The 16,585-nt window shown below is 43.0% G+C and overlaps 1 protein-coding gene and 1 long non-coding RNA gene across 2 annotated transcripts in view; one reads left to right on the forward strand and one right to left on the reverse strand.

Annotated features, from left to right (window-relative positions):
- Positions 1–16,585, forward strand: part of plxna2 (plexin A2) — a 275,749-nt gene that overhangs the window by 141,680 nt on the left and 117,484 nt on the right. Inside the window, 1 exon segment of the mRNA XM_037773809.1 lies at positions 2,424–2,524. Within this exon segment, the coding sequence (XP_037629737.1) occupies positions 2,424–2,524 (101 nt within the window).
- LOC119490436 lies at positions 3,976–5,338 on the reverse strand. Its single transcript, XR_005207407.1, has 2 exons — positions 5,153–5,338; positions 3,976–4,963 (listed from the first exon to the last, which is right to left on the reverse strand). It is a non-coding gene; the product is annotated as an uncharacterized LOC119490436 (long non-coding RNA).

A 16,585-nucleotide genomic window follows, 5' to 3' on the forward strand; every position in this document is an offset into this window, starting at 1 on the left:
CTAATAAAGATGAAGCTGACACTATAGCTGGTGGAAAATTGCCCTGTCATTCTTAATAATTACTTTATCATTTCACATTTTTTTTAATCAAGTTTGACTTGAGAAAAGCGTCTGTGACTACTCCTCCATGTATAGGTGTGTTTGTACAGGCTCTGCCCAGGTGGACAGATGCCCTAGTGCAGACAAGAGCCCATTGATGGCAGAGCAACAGCTTCCTCTGGCCAACTGATCCCACCTGCTCACTACTGCTCCTCTGGCTTTACATAAAGGCAACAGTTGTCTCTGCAGTTGACGTGTCACACATTGACACCCGGGGGTCACCCAAACATTTGAGGCGCATTATCCCCATACATCTGGTCAACATAACACATCAACCTTGTTGTACAGTATAACTGATATTATGATATAGATTTATAATATTTGAATGCTGCCAATGAATGTTTGTTTTTGTTTTCTCTATTTGACATTCAGAGCATTAATATAGCATCAAACAACTATTTGCTAAGTAAAGATATAGAGGAGTAATGTCTACCTGAGCAGAGAATGAAGTCACTCTCCCTTTGTGTGTGTTGTAATCAGAGTATCTCTGTGCTTTGCTTATGTAGCCGGGCTGGTGTTGTGCTGAGTACTGTTTCCCTGTTGATATGTGTATCCCCCTCCCTAAACCAACCCAACAACAACTACCGAAGGGGCGCTATCATTTTAACGGGAGGGAAACACTATCCGATGGGGGAACAGACCTCAACATAACACCGGCAGCGCGTGCCTTTGAGTGCATTTTGTGCGTCATTTGCTAGCTCTCGCTCGCTCTGCACAGCGCTCATACTGCGGTTAAAACTGACACTCTGGTCAGCGCTCTCCGTCACCATGTAGTGAGTCGTGTGGAGGGAAGAGATACATATGCTCTGAATTTCGTGTTTTTTGAGCTGTCAGTGCATGTGAGCGAAGGCGTGCCCCACTGGCCAGCTCATGGAGCCCGCTCTGCCCCTTATGGTGGTAAAGCTGATAACCGTTGTCGCGGAAGCGTAGAGCCCATCCTCCGGTTCCCCCTCAGGTAAACACTGTTAGCGCTGTAAGCACTGTTATACTCCCTTCAAATGAAACTCGTGAGCTTGTGTTTACTAAATGGGAAGTCCTGTACACGACATGCTTGGCGTTCAAGTGGTGAGAACTGTCGGTGATTAGAAGCCACAGAGGCTAACAATTTAGCAAGCTAGCAAGCAGGTAACATAATGCAGGAAATGCAAAGGCATAATGACAGAGGAGGAAGATGAGACTTTTGGGAATATCAACATTTTCTCAAACATTATATAATTACGAAGAAAAACAATATACAACTAAAATTACAATATATTCAAATCAAATCAAATCAATTTATTTTTGTATAGCGTCAAATCACAACAGAAGTTATCTCAAGACGCTTTATATATAGAGCAGGTCTATGACCGTACACCATAGTTTAGAGACCCAACAGGATCCACCAAGCGCACTGTGGCCAGGAAAAACTCCCCGATTACTATATCAGTAACTATATCATTCGATAATTATTGACTTATTATGCACCGAAAAATGAACTTACATGGCCTCCGCCATTTCTGACGTCAACAAACACGTCACAACTCGTTAACTGGGAGCTTTCAGAAACTTTCTAACAAAGCAAATCAATATCATATTATTAATTTGATCTTATTACTTATTAATTACAAAATCTCATATTCATAAATCTAAATTTTCTAATCATAAACCATCCCTTCTTCTGTTTGAAAATGAACTCAAACAATGCATGACTTCACTTTAATATTCAAAAAATAGAGAGGCTATCAAAACCATAAATCTATGTACCCTGTATGACATTTTTGTCATACGGCGTACAACGATCTGATCCTTTGGCATTATCTGTTTTTGTATTTCTTCTGGGGGGGGGGGGGGGGGGCGTTCATATGGACTATTCTCTTTAACACAGTAAACATGGTTGCGTCTAGAAGGTAACCTGCAAATTGAGAAATCTGATCTGAGATCTGCAAAAACTCTCGTGAGACTCACTACCTGACGACCTATCCAAACCTTAACTATTCTAGATCAATGCCTAACCTTAACCATCTGGCGAGAGTTTCCCCAAATTGAGAGTTCCCTTCAAGACGCCACCGGTAAACACGACCACATTTGAAAGCACCATTAGCTACGAGCCACCGGCTCAGTCTTCACCATGTTGAGAGCCTTTGAGAGGCAGTATAATGCTCTCAATTTTCCTTAATAATATATGTGGACAAGCATATACTTGTTTAATCATCTGTCGGTGTGTGACTGAATGAGCATTCCTTTAGTCCACACACACACATACCCAGAGGCTTCTTTGTGTGCATCTTGTGATGTGTGTGTTGCGCTGCCTGCACTCTGACCCTGACCCTTTCATTTGCTTTCAGGTTACCCAAGTTCCCATCGAGTCATGTGAGCAGTACGGGACCTGTGGCGAGTGTTTGAGCTCCGGGGACCCACACTGCGGCTGGTGTGTCCTGCATAACATGTGAGTATCCCTCAGTCATCATCACCCAGTCAGTTTACAGATACCTATTGTTGCTGCCGTGATTCAATATTGTCTAGTGATGTGTTGAATGCTGCTGTTTGACCCTGTCTTGGCTAGGTCTCACTAAAACTTGCCAACCTTGAGACCTTAAAAATAGGGAGGGTTTCAAAATGAAAATGGGGGGTCTGGAGGTCCTCCCCCAGAACATTTGAGTGTCCTGTTTACTGCATTCTGCTGACTTTTAAAGAATGAAAATAACTAAATAATAAGTACACTGCAACTGCATTTTTAATCTTAAATACTACATACTACTCATACTAGAGGAAAGAACAGGCTACAGAATAATTTGACCCTCTGGCATAAACTAATATTCATCAGTTTTTATTCATTCATTTTCTGCCCCTACTTGAATTTTTCTTTCTCTTAGTACTCTCCATTTCTCTCTCCTTCTCTCACTCACTGAAGGTCCCTTCAGACACAACGCGACAACGGCACCATTGTGCTCTGAAACACATTATTTTCAATGACTTGCGCCGCGCCACGACAGCTTTTTGCAGCGTCGAGCAAAGCCCGACTTTAGGCGCTGCGCGTTGTGATGTGTGGCGTGCGGGTTAAACCGAGTTGTGTCGCGAGCAGCTCTTTTCTGCCAGTAAACAACATTAGGTGTAGCTGTATTGTTGTCCGGGTGGAAACAGTAAGGCTTATACACGCTGCACGGTGCCAGAAACAGGTTGTGATAACGAAACGGAAAAAAAAGTGTGAAAATTTGTCATGAAATGGAGAAATACGGGAGAATTAAATGAAAAATGGGAGTGTCCCGGGAAAATCGGAAGGGTTGGCAAGTATGGTGATAGGTTTTAATCTCAATGTGACTTCCTAGTTAAGTAAAGGTCATGATAATGAGATACTTTACATGCACATTATTGTTAGACATCTTCCAAAATGGCCCTCGCACAAAGGCAGGCAGTTTGTTCCCCTAATGTTTATCTTCTATCAAATAGAGTTGGGGTTAGGAGACTGTCTGTCTGGAAGTGGTCGGGTAGTTGTGCCTCAGAGATGCAGAGCTGGTTCATGGCTACTTGCCGCAGCCATAGTGACAGCTGCCCTTTTCTGACTTGACTTGATATTAACAGGAAACGACACCATGCAGTCGGTGTATAAAAAATATAGACACACAAGAACAGACCAAAAATGACTCATTATTTGACCAATATCTTGCATAGAACTGTCATATATGTGCATTTACTGTGCCTCCGCATGTTTAATAGACATCTGGTGAAGCCAAACTATATTTGTTGTGTGTGTTCCTGAGCAAGTTAGGGGATATTTACCTCCTACTGTAACAACAGCAGCCATAAGAATGAGCATAGAAGCCATGAGGGACACCTGCTGGAAGTGAAGCATTACTGCAACAGAACTAAGTTAAAGAAAGCCAGACAGGAGGAAAAAACTGATGGAAAAACATGTATATTTATTGTATTTTGGGTATGAGTTGCGATATTCATCTGTAAATTGAACTGACTGTAGTTAGATGAAATGATGGAGAGGGTATACAAGATGAATGCAACTCACTACTAAAGAAGCTGAAAGACATTTGGCTTCGTCTCCATCTCTCCCTCTTTGTTTCTTAAGAACACACACATACTCTCATCAGTCTGAGTTTCTTCTTAGCTGCTATGTCTTGATTCCCCACTCACAGCCCCTCCTGAATGCAGCCCCTCTCTCTAAAGGTATAGCTGAATATTTGTGTGTGTCAGAGCCCCGCCGCAATCATCATTATCGTGATGGCGGCCCCTGCAAAGTGCACTTAAAGTAATTTACATCACTCCAAAGCTGGGACAGGACAAATAATTGCCTAGCGACAAGGTAATTCAGCATGTGTGCCCGCGTGCGGAGGTATACGGGAGTGGCCGGCTAAAGCGCTGTATTCTCTGCAGTCTGCGTGCCTTCACACAGGGATCATTTACCACAGCATTAGCCTCCATGCAAGGCTGATAATCATATGCTTTTTTTGTGTAGGTGTGGTAGGGAATGGAATAATTCAGGTTAGTGGGGATTCAGATCCACAGCATGTAAGAGGCGATGGCGCTAAAAGGTGATTGTTTTTTTAAGCTGTTATGTTGAAAGCAGCTGTGAGGGGGGAACAGCTGTGAGGAGTGCAAATGCCTTCTCGAGTTTGTGCTTGTGTGTGAGGGCTTGTCTGAGCGTGTGCGTGCACGTGGGTTCGATTTTTGTGTACATGCACAAACACTTGCGTGGATCGCTGTACTGTACCGTAGGGGAGAAAAGGTCAGCGCCCCCGATTCGCGTCAGATCAGCCATCTGTTCTCGCAACACAGCGGACCCCCGTGCCACCTGTCTCTGGTCCTAATACCCCCTTTCTCCGTCCTGACCCTGCAATGAGTGTTGGCAGGACCCCTGTCAGCTCTGTATGAGTTACTGCAGAGGGGCAAAGAAGTTAAAAGAAGAATAGTTGGCCTCCTCTTGCTGCCGCTCATATGCATTTTCAATTTGGGCATGATAAACAGAGGGCAAATGCTCCAAATGAAATTAAAAAAGAGAAAAGAAAAGATACAACTAATGTCTGACAGAAACCACTCTTTTGAATACACCTTGACCTTGCAGTACCTGATTGAGCTTCTTCTACTGTAGACAAAGCACCTATGTCATATTGCCACTCCCAATTGCATGCCTCTATGAGAAAATGTAAAGGTCCCATATTCTAAAAATTTAGATTTTCATGTATTTTATGTTATAAAGCAGGTAATTGTTATATAAATACTGTGAAAGTATCGAAACGCTCAATCCACAGAGAAATACACACAGCCCGTATTCAGAAAATGTGCCTTTGAAACAAGCAGTCAGGATTTCTGTCCATTTGTGATGTCACAAATCTACACTATATAAACCGTTACACAGTTTTAAAAGTAAACATTCTAAATGTGTCCCAACTTATTGGGCCATAGACATGCCGCGTCTTTTGCATGCTCATATCCATTGTCAATGTAGACTCGCGGCAGGCACATTCAAATGTGAGAGCAAGCGTCCCCAAGTGCCTATTTTTCAGGCTTTGACGGCTGAGCCCCGGATTAAAAATAGTTCAACTTTTGGAAAGCGGCAGCGCGCACCGCATGTGACGAAGAACAACCAATCACAGCCGGCAGATATCTTTTCTTTCTTCCGTTAATATCCGTCTATGGTAAATATATGGAGGGGAATTTAAATGATTTCAGTTAAGGATTACCCAGAGCTTTAAGGTGTGTTCCACGGACTATTTTACTGGCTTCACCATTTCCGTCCTAGAACGCCACAACATCCAGTTGACAGGTCAGCCAACTTGACAGAGAAATCGAGCAGTAAAGCTACTGTGAGGGCTTTACGGTGCTGGAAATTAATTTATCTGCGTTTTGATCGTGTTTATTTTGAGGCTTCCTGCTAAATTACCGCAACTTCATCATCATCATCATCGTCATTGCAGCGCGCAGGTTTTGGTTGCTTAGTAACGGCTGGCGCGACAACCTCCCAAGCACATTCGAAAGAAAAAAAGTGTCACGGCTGGCATTTTCCATGCGTTTTTTGACAGATTTCAGGTTGCAGTGTTTGTGAATGACATCAGCTGACAGGAAGTAAACATGGACTCAAACTGTTGCCTAGCAATGCAATTCCGTTGCAGTTCTGTTGAAATGTGCTAAAAGGGAGCGCTTCTGACAGAGGGTAAATACAAGCGTATTCAGGCAGACAGTATGAGGAAAATAACAGCATGTAAACATGTTCTAATAGAAACCTAAAATACAAGTATGAACCTGAAAATGAGCATGATATGTCCCCTTTAAAAAAGCATAAAAGAAGCTGGGGGGTCTGGGGTTTATCTACCTGTATCAGAGTTGCACGTGCTCAAATTATTATGTAATCTTGTCAAATCCTCTACTTGCAACATAGTTGATAGAAACAGACACTTATTTAGCCGGAAGTCCAGAAACGTGCACAGGATTTTGATGGAAACATAACTAATGACATAGCAAAGTGAAATGAGATGATACATGTGAATGTGAAGGAGTGTGCTACAGCATGAAGACCGCGTGCAATATAACCAAGAGTAGAAGGAAATATCTGTGAAAACACTGCTGGAGAAAAAGGCAGCTGCACCCTTCTGGTGAAGAGCTCCCCTCGTCCCACTCTCACCCCAAATTAAACTTGTTGCCAGCCGTGGCGCCATCCACAGCTGTGATCACTATGCCCCCTTCTCCCTCCATTTCTCCACTTCTTCATCAGCCATCCCTGAGCCATTGCTGATTTTATAGAAATGATCTTTCCCCCTTCCCTATGTTTCTCTCTCACAGCAAAGCTAAAGCTACGCCACTCATCTCCTCTCGGCTCAGTGCGGCTCACTACAGCGCTGTCTCCCATTTAGACACCCTTCCCTCTGGAATAAGCTCCTCCACACTCCAGAGATGGTTGGCTTGCCACACATAAACACCCCTCGCTTTGATCACCCCCCTCCCTCCGTCTACAGCTGCCATCCACAATATCCATCCTCTTTTCTTCGGTGTCCCCCCTCCCCTTGTTTCTTTACGTTTGTGCATGCATGCTCATTGAAGTGCAGCCTTCTAAGGTGGCTAATTAGGAACATAGGAGGACATTAGCTTGGTTTGCGATGATGAGGAGAAGGAGAGAATGCGAAGGAGCCGGTGAGCTGGCCAGAAGTGGCGTCTCTGTCTTCCCTGTCTTTCTGCTTGCTTTCTTCTCCCTCTGATTCAGTGTGGTGTGAGACTCTAAAGTCCTTTAATTACCAGCAGCTGCTAGGCATCCACTGAATGCACAAAGAATGAGAGGGAGGGAAAAAAAGAGAGGGGATAAGAATGAGGGGAAGAGAATGAGAGAGGGTTTTGATGCCTCACGCTCGTCGGCCCACAAAACCGAGCAGCATTTTGATTGCGGCTCAAAGGGAGCTCATCATCTCGAGCGCTCTTCAGTTGCAGTCCTGTGAATGGGTGGTTCAGCCTCCGTCTGACCACCATCCAAAAACGCGGAGCCGTGGCGATGCCTCCTCTCCGTCACTCCCTCCCTCCCTTAGCCTGCCTCTCGTCGCTGCTAGATTAGCTCTCTAATCGCGCCCAAAAGAGGCTTTTCCATCTCAAAACGTCCCACATCACTCTGTTCCCCCGCCATCCTCTCAGCTCGCTCCCACATTCCGGGAGAAGATGAGAGGTTTTGTTGAGATTTGTCAGGATTAGTCTGTCCAGGGGCTGAGATTGTGACCCAGTGCCAAGGTCAGAAGTTGACCAGTGTAGCGAGTTTCGCTAAGTAATACTATTTATTAGAATGAAATCTCAACTGAAGTAATGAACGATGTAATATGTGCATAAGAGATTCTGTTCAGTGTGTGGAAATCAGCGCTAGTTTGTTGTGTGGATGACAGCTTAGGGCTATTGGCGTAGTAGGCCCCAGCAGACAGTGAGTCAGCATTTGAGGGCCGCTCTGAGCAGAATAACATATCACTACTACACTGTGATACTGTATTGTATTGTACTGTCAGTCGGCATGTGGCTGAACTGCCTCAGATCAGTTTCAGTAACAACCCACACAGCAGCAGCCTGAATGGCACAGCTGTCCACTTGTCACACATCGGTGTTACGAGCTTGAACGCTGCCAAACGATTTGTTTGGCATCCTGATTTGGAGCACATTATGTGGGTGCACTTTGTCAACTGCAAGACTTGGGGTTTGGGACGTGGCCAATTCTTTTAACAGAGTATTTGGGGATGTGAACCCAGAATTTAAAGAGGACATTTCATGCTCATTTCCAGGTTCATGCTTGTATTTTGGGTTTCTACTATAACATATTTACATTCTTCAATGTTCAAAAAACACATTATTTTTCTCACACAGTCTGTCTGAATATGCCTGTATTCACCCTCTGTATGAAATGCTCCGTTTTAGCACCTGTCTTTTTAAAAAACGTTTCTCACCAGCAGGGTTTCACAATTAATCAAAAATGAATCGCGATCATGATTTTGGCTTCCCACAATAAAATGAACATGAACGACTGCGATATTGACATTTAAAATTCATGCCTTGCTCATAGAATAACAATAATATTTAAAATATTCTTTTGATGCAATGATTTGTTAATTAGCAGGAACGTAGCACACGGTGAAAGTGAAAGCAGTGGTCTGTTGTCTTAATTTTGGGTAAAAAGTTTTGTACAATTTCATGTTGTCTATGTTGGAAATGCACTGTGAATAAGGTCCAGTCTTATTATGATGCAAATGTTTGTATATTTGTGTATTAGCAGGAATGTAGCACAGCAAGGAAGTGCTTTGTTTATTTCAATTTGAAAGTGCAAGAAAAAATATGTTGTCCCTAAAATGAATGAATAATCGAGATCTCAAAATAATCGGGATTATCATTTTGGCCATAATCCTGCAGCCTTACTCAACAGTATGACGCGAAAATACAATTCCGCATTGACAACTATGCACACCTGTTCCGGTGTGAATTATCCGCGTTGCCCTTTTCTATTTTCCTCAATGAGGCCTAATGAGTCTCCTCCTAAATATTACTGTGTTCACTCCACACAACAAAAACCTATCCAGACAGAGAATATCTGAGGGGCTAACGTTAACTACACAATACATGAACTTATTGGACAAATGTGATGCTAACGCTAACGTTAGCTGTTGTGGCTAGCTAAATTCCGTGACCAACATATAACACTAGCATGTGCTGTCAGCTACCTTACCATCTTCAGCGTATCCCAGCTGCTGGACCATCTCAAGCCAGATATTGTCCTTTATTTGGTTGTTGAGGTTGTAGTGTTTGTCCAACATTATTGGGTGTTAGTGAAGAGGAGGGCCCGTTGTTATTCTGAAACACCAATAGTCCAAAAATGTCCCATTGGACAGAAAAAAGCCCACTTGTCCGACAGTCCGTTACCCCGAAAACAAACAGCCATTGTTCCAAGGCCCCGTAAATACATACTCTCCGTGTAACAAACAGCAGCACATGGCTAATTATTATGCAGAATGACGATGATCAAAGGATTTCACTGGTCGTACATATATTCCGGACAAAAATCTGCGCTTTGTGTGAAACGTCTTTGAGCCCCCTCCCGAACAAGCCCAGTCTGCTCTGATTGGCTTGCGAGGAAAATATGACGCACCTTTGCAAAGGTAGTTCTCAAGCTGTGGGTGGAGGTACTCAGATGGGGGTGATATATTCTAATGATCCTGCATGTGACATAGGAAGGGGAGCCAAATGTGAATGGCTTGTTAAATCACATGTTTTCTGATCTAGGCAGCTCACAAAAAACGGACTGGGTCGTCTTATTTCAGTTTGTGTGCTGGTAGGCACTCCAGATACCCAAATGTACGTGCACTAGGGTTGGGTGATATGTAGAAAATCAAATTTCACAATAATTTTGACCAAACAACTAAATATTGATATTGCGACGATATTGTAAGGTTGATTATTGATTCTTTTACAAAAATATTCACACAATTTTTGAGATTTTTGATAAATAATCATCAGTAATGTGTATATTATGACTAAGTGGGTAGAGGCAAATAATAGAAAAGCTAGAACAGTCCCTTTACTGTACTGCAGACCTTAAAAACGGGAAAAGACAACACTTATGCCATATTACAATATCCAAAATCTAAGACGATATCTAGTCTCATATCAAGATATCAATATAATATTGATATATTGCTCAGCCCTAATGTGCACAAGCACTGAAAAAGTGAGTTTTTAACGATATGTCTCCTTTAAGAGAAAAACATTATGAATTTAAGACAGGAAATAGTCATGTATGTATGTAAAGGGATGCAATTGTCCTCATGTGCTTGTTAAAATCACCTTAAAACCAGACGCCACAGCCCTATGTTTAGAACTGCGACGTGCGGCATGTTCATCACTGCGCTACGAATGACGTCAAACACCGGCCATAAAATCTCCTCTAATTCACCAGTGGCAACAACAATTAGCCCGGCAATGAAAATGGCTGCTTCAGCCCATTGTGGATGTCAGACTGTGTGTCTAATGGCCGACTCATCAGCTACAGCCATAGTTAGCAGTCAGAGGGAGGCTGCATCCATCTTCCCAATTGTGCCTAATGAGATATCGATCACGGACATGCAGGTCTATCAATATTTCCATAGATTCCTCGCGCATAGAGCTATAGTACACGTCGGCTACATGGCGGCTGAAATACTGCACCAGTATGTACAGTATGAGGGGGCAGGCTACATATAATACAGTTAATGATCCTAAAACCCCAGCGTGTCTGCATCTCTTGCTTGCTCACTCGTTTTCTTTTTGAGATGCTTCCATCCCTGCACTGCTCTCTCTCTCTGCTCAGCCCACGCAAGCGAAGCTATAGCTTGATGCAGAGCGCTGAGCAATGGTCTCTTCGTGAATCGTACCTCCTTCCTTCTTCCTTTCCCTTACCCTTGTCCAATTTCTTTAACAGAGACTGACACACTGGGTTGGCATAAACATATATGTGTGTTTGACTCAGTTTACACCACAATAGCTTCCCCGATCTATGAGAAGATGAAGTGAACGGGTTGTGGCCACTCTGTGTCCTGTGGGTGCCGGCCTGCAGTGACATTATCAGTCGCCCCGGGAGACGGACAGTGAGTTGCAGTGGTTGGTTTGACCCCTGACATGAACTGTACACGACTTTGGGCTTTCAAACCGTGCCCTCACACATCAGCCTAAACCCACACAGCAGCTCCAGCTGGTGGAGTTTACCATCTCTGTGCTGGTTTGAAAATGAAAACCTTGCTTTATTTATTTTTTTATTCCTCCTTCACTTCCCTCCTGTGGTATGCATTTAAATGGATATTCTCACACTTTAGGGATGCAGCAGTTAGAAACAAATGCCCTGAATCACTCAGAATGAGGATGTAGGCAGCACAGCGCTGCACATCACTGCTCACCTAATGATTCTTCTTTTCGTGTCGGGGAGCCAGAGCCCCAGTGCAGTCAGTCTGCATACATGTTTACATTAACATGTGTTTCTGTAGAGACGCGGGTCCCCCGGACCACAATTCCATTCAACCAAATCAAATCACGCCAGTGATTCTCTAACATAATGGGTTACCACTTAAGACTAGTAAAGCTTTGTTAAGCGCCATCAAATATTCAATATACATCTAGTTCTCTCCCACTCCACCCCCTCCCCCCCTCCCCGCCCCCCCCCCCCCCCCACACACACACACACACACACAAACATGGTACTCACAGCTAGAGCTGCACTCAGACTGGCCTTCACTCTTTCATTGAAGTGTTTAGATGTGGTAAGGGAAGAGGAGGAGGGGAGACGGAGGTGCGTGTAAAGGTGTGCATAAATGTATGAAGGATTTAGTGCAAAGGACTATAATTATTATATTATTATTAAAGATGTCAATCGATTCAAATACTGAATCACATGATTGTCCATTATTAATCGCAAATTAATCGCAGATGTTTTATCTGTTCAAAATGTACCTTAAAGGGAGATTTGTCAAGTATTTAATTGTCAACATGGGAGTGGGCAAATATGCTTACTTTATGCAAATGTATGTATATATTTATTACTGGAAATCAATTAACAAAACAAAATAATGACAGATATTGTCCAGAAACCCTCACAGGTACTGCATTTAGCATAGAAATATATGCTCAAATCATAACATGGCAAACTGCAGCCCAACAGGCAACAACAGCTGTGAGTGTGTCAGTGTGCCGACTTGACTATGACTTGCCCCAAACTGCATGTGATTATCATAAAGTGGGCATGTCTGGGTACCCATAGAACCCATTTACATTCACACATCTTGAGGTCAGAGGTAAAGGGACCCCTTTGAAAATGGCCATGCCAGTTTTTCCTCGCCAAAATTTAACGCAAGTTTGGAATGTTATTTATCCTCTTTTGCGACTAGCTAGTGTATTCATCAGGTTTTCTAGTTTCATATGATGTCAGTATCTTCACTCTAGCTTTAAAACTGAGCCGCTACAACATAAAAATCACAAGTTGCGTTAATGTGTTAAAGAAATTAGTGGCGTTAAAATGAATTTGCGTTAACACGTTATTATCACGTTAACTTTGACAGCCCTACTTACACTGAGCACTTGAGTATACATTATTTTTCTGTGGCTATGTGTCTGTGTGTGTCCATACGTCTGGGTGTCTATCACAGCTTGGCGCAGCAGAGACGACAGTGTAATTGCCTGTCTGGGGCAACAGACTACAGAGCAGACATTGGTGGAACGGACCCTGAGGTCTGGCCTCTGCTACCCTCACCCTCCCACTCTGTAACACTACAAATTACTCTGCACATTATATATAGGTTAGTGAATCACATTACAGTACATGTGTGTGTCGAGGCTTTATTTGCACCAGTGAAGTCCACACAAACCGCACAAGAGACAACAATACGCTAGTAATTGTGTATTTTGATGAAAATAAAAATGATAGAAATAACTTTATATTACTGTTGAATTCATATATATTAGATGCTAAGAGTCAAAGCTAACGTAGCAGACCTTGCTAGCTGCCATTTATCTGCAATATTTGCAAAAAAGTCATTAAATCTTTTGCGGAAATGACATTAGGCAATAGAATTGTAATATTTGTCATAAAAAACAACATATTTTATATTTTTGTGTATGAAAACTGACATCTCTGTTTACTGTTTAAAGTTTTCAGGGTGTACAGAAAATCAGGGAGTCCTCTATTTTTAGAAAAAATATGTATATCAATATTTGCAGTGATGCACAAAGCTTGATGAGAACGAAGTTAAATGTTTTGAAAATATTATAGAATTATAAGAAGAATACAATCTTAACCACTATATGTTATTTTGTCTACCTGTTCACATGTATCACATACTCTGGTGGTTAAATTAAAAATTCATAGAGGTCGATTTTTTTACTTTGGGAGAGTCAAAAGTGACCGTAGTTGCAGAAACACCGTTATGTTTTGTTTTGTTTTCCCACTCGTCTTACACGACTGCATGCTTTGCAACTGCCACTTCCGGCTGCATTCATACCCTGCAGTGGAGATGTAGACGCCAGAGAGGAGTAATGATGGAAGCGCAAGCAGCTACTTCAGCACCATGGACAGGGCTTAACACCCAGGCTGCCTGCAGCAGCCACTGGAGGGAAAATAGCTGCCTATTACAGGAGACAGGCTGAAAGTACTGCACGCATCTGTACTGCCATGTATATTGAACTAGGTACTAGGCATGTATGCAAGTGTTAACCTGTAATGTAAGAAATTCAGTGTGCATATCACCTTTTAACACCCTAATTCCTCCGTGTGAGCCCCCACCTTCCCCTCAGGAATGCGATTGATAGAACACAAAGCATCGGAGAAGCTACTGAGTGACAGGCCAGGGCCAGCCTAGAGGATGGGGGTGGGGGGGATATGAGGAAGGCAGGATTCTAGTCAACACTCAGTGGCATGCACTTCAGCTAATGAGAGAGGCAAAGGGTCAGTTTCTAACTACACAGAGATAATGGCCATCTCCCGAAACCATGGCAACAGCAGCCATCCTGCACTCCTCCCACCCCCGCTGCCACACCCCCCACCCCTTCTCCTTGCTGCGCTCTCATCTTACTTCACCCCAACCGAAATGAATTTTATTTTAAAAAATCACAGTGAGGAAAATCAATGCGAGGCTTTTTGTCAGTTAATGACCGCCCAGGTTTTTTTTTTTTTGGGGGGGGGGTTTTGTGTCTGTGCCCGTGCAGCTTGGAGACATGCATAAAACATTGTGCCGCACCTGAAAGCACATTAAGTATCATTTTCTGCCGCTATTGTGGATATAAAAGAAGCGGCAAATTGCAGAGGGAGGAACACCTCTCCTAATAAAGGTGTGCTGATTTCAACTTGTGAAAGAGTGAGACAAAAGGGAGAGACGTGGACAGAGGGTGGAGAGAAAAATGTGGTGGAGTCAAATGTGTAAAATGAAGAGGTGGGAGAATTCATATCAGGAATAACAATGAAAATGTCACATTTCAGATGTAGAAATAGAGTTTCCAAAGTGGTGAAAGGGGGAAACCAGGTAATCATTTTAGAAAAAAATGTCAAAAATCCTGCTGCAGTGGCCCTCCTTTCCCAGTGGGAGATTCACACTACTACACTAATTCTACACTTTCCTGCTCTCTTAAATCCCCAGGGAGTACTGCGCATGAGTGTTTGTGTATATGTGTGTGTGTTCATGTGAGTCTGCTTGATACGGCTTGAACTTCTGACAACATAATTGCACACAGAAGCTGTGGATGAAGATGTAGCTCAGAGTCAGTGTGTGTGAGAGTAGTATGTGGTTAAGAAGCATGATACGGGCCATAGCACACACACACCACACACACACACACACACACACACACACACACACATACATACATACATACATACACAGTCAGCAGCCAGGGGAGAATGGACAGGGTTTGTAGTGGCACATCTAGCACCACGGACAGCGGCGGCTGACCCATCGGAGTCCAATTAGAGCTGCTGTGACCAGACAGCCAGTTAGCCAGACACTTAGACGGTGCTGGGTTGGATGAGGACAGAGAGCTGTTGGTGTAATGGGACGGAGGGAACACACAGTTTTAATAAGAGGGAGGAGGCGGCGGCTGAGTTTTAATGAGGGATGTGGCGGACTGCGGGGGTGTCGCGTGGTACTTGATATACTGTCTGACCATTAAGATTTCTTATGAGTGAATGCCGGGTAATTTGTCTCCAAAGTTGTGCAGCGATTGAAGGATATAATTCGGGTGTGTAGTGTTCAGTGCTGCTGTGGGTTGGTACTTTATGTTAGTCTGGCGTATTAAATGACCCACTGGAGGCAGTGGTTCCACTGCTGATGCCACCACTTGTTTCTGTGGTTTATTGGGAATGCAGAGCTTCCAGGAGGCCATGATCGCCTACTATTATATAAAACTTTTAGAGCTACTTGTCCTCGAAGCCAGCTGCTATTGATGGTACGAGTGTCATGAAATACACATTTTTACAGTGAGCTTTTTTTGTCATTTATGTTTTTAAGCAATTCAGTAAAACTGTTTCCTATTATGTCTTCAATAAGGCATATGTTTTGCAAAACAAGAAAATAACAACTCTGATAACAACAACATAACTCAGCCAGACTCTAGAGCATGTCACATTTACAGCCTTCTATCCACACAAAACAAACCCATCTACATGACTAATACAGACGGCATGAAAACTGAAAGTGAAAAAGAAAAAAAGCCCAAAGCTACTGTAGGGATGCACCGACACTGATATCGGATATCGGGCCGGTACTGACTCAGATAGCTGGATCGGGCATCAGTGACAATGAGGCCAATCTATTAAACATTATATCCTGTAATTTTAATTTCTGTTTAAATTTTGATTAATTTGTTGCTGCATTAACAGGTTTACACTTGAGCTGTCATTCCTGTTCATTTTGAAGATTTCTTACCAAGTTGCTGGTATACGATTTATTATTTTAATAATCAATAGAAATTCAGTAAATTTCAAGTCAAGTCAATTTTATTTGTATAGCCCAATTTCACAAATCACAAATTTGCCCCCCACGGGCTTTGCAATCCGTACAGGATACGACACCCTCTGTCCTTTACACTATGACCCTCTCATCGGATGAGGAAAAACCAAACCAAGAAAAAGCCGTTTAACAGGTAAAAAAATGTCAGGAAGAACAACAGATCCTTTATCCAGGACAGACAGAATAGATGGTGTGTTTACAGAGTAACAACATAATGAAAATACAACATAGACAATCCATATGACAAAAATATAATGCATATAATGTGAACATATGTGAAGAGATGAATCCAGGAGGATGTCGAGCTTATTCCAGGCGTCGCCAAACAGATAGAGTCAGAGCAACACGACCTCCTCTCCACACCGAACAGATAGAGCAACACGACCTCCTCTCCACACCGAACAGATATAGTCAGAGCAACACGACCTCCTCTCCACACCAAACAGATAGAGTCAGAGCAACACAACCTCCTCTCCACACCGAACAGATAGAGCCAGAGCAACACAACCTCCTCTCCACACCAGATA

Source organism: Sebastes umbrosus, chromosome 6 (assembly GCF_015220745.1).
Source record: "Sebastes umbrosus isolate fSebUmb1 chromosome 6, fSebUmb1.pri, whole genome shotgun sequence".
In the NCBI taxonomy this organism is placed as follows: domain Eukaryota; kingdom Metazoa; phylum Chordata; class Actinopteri; order Perciformes; family Sebastidae; genus Sebastes; species Sebastes umbrosus.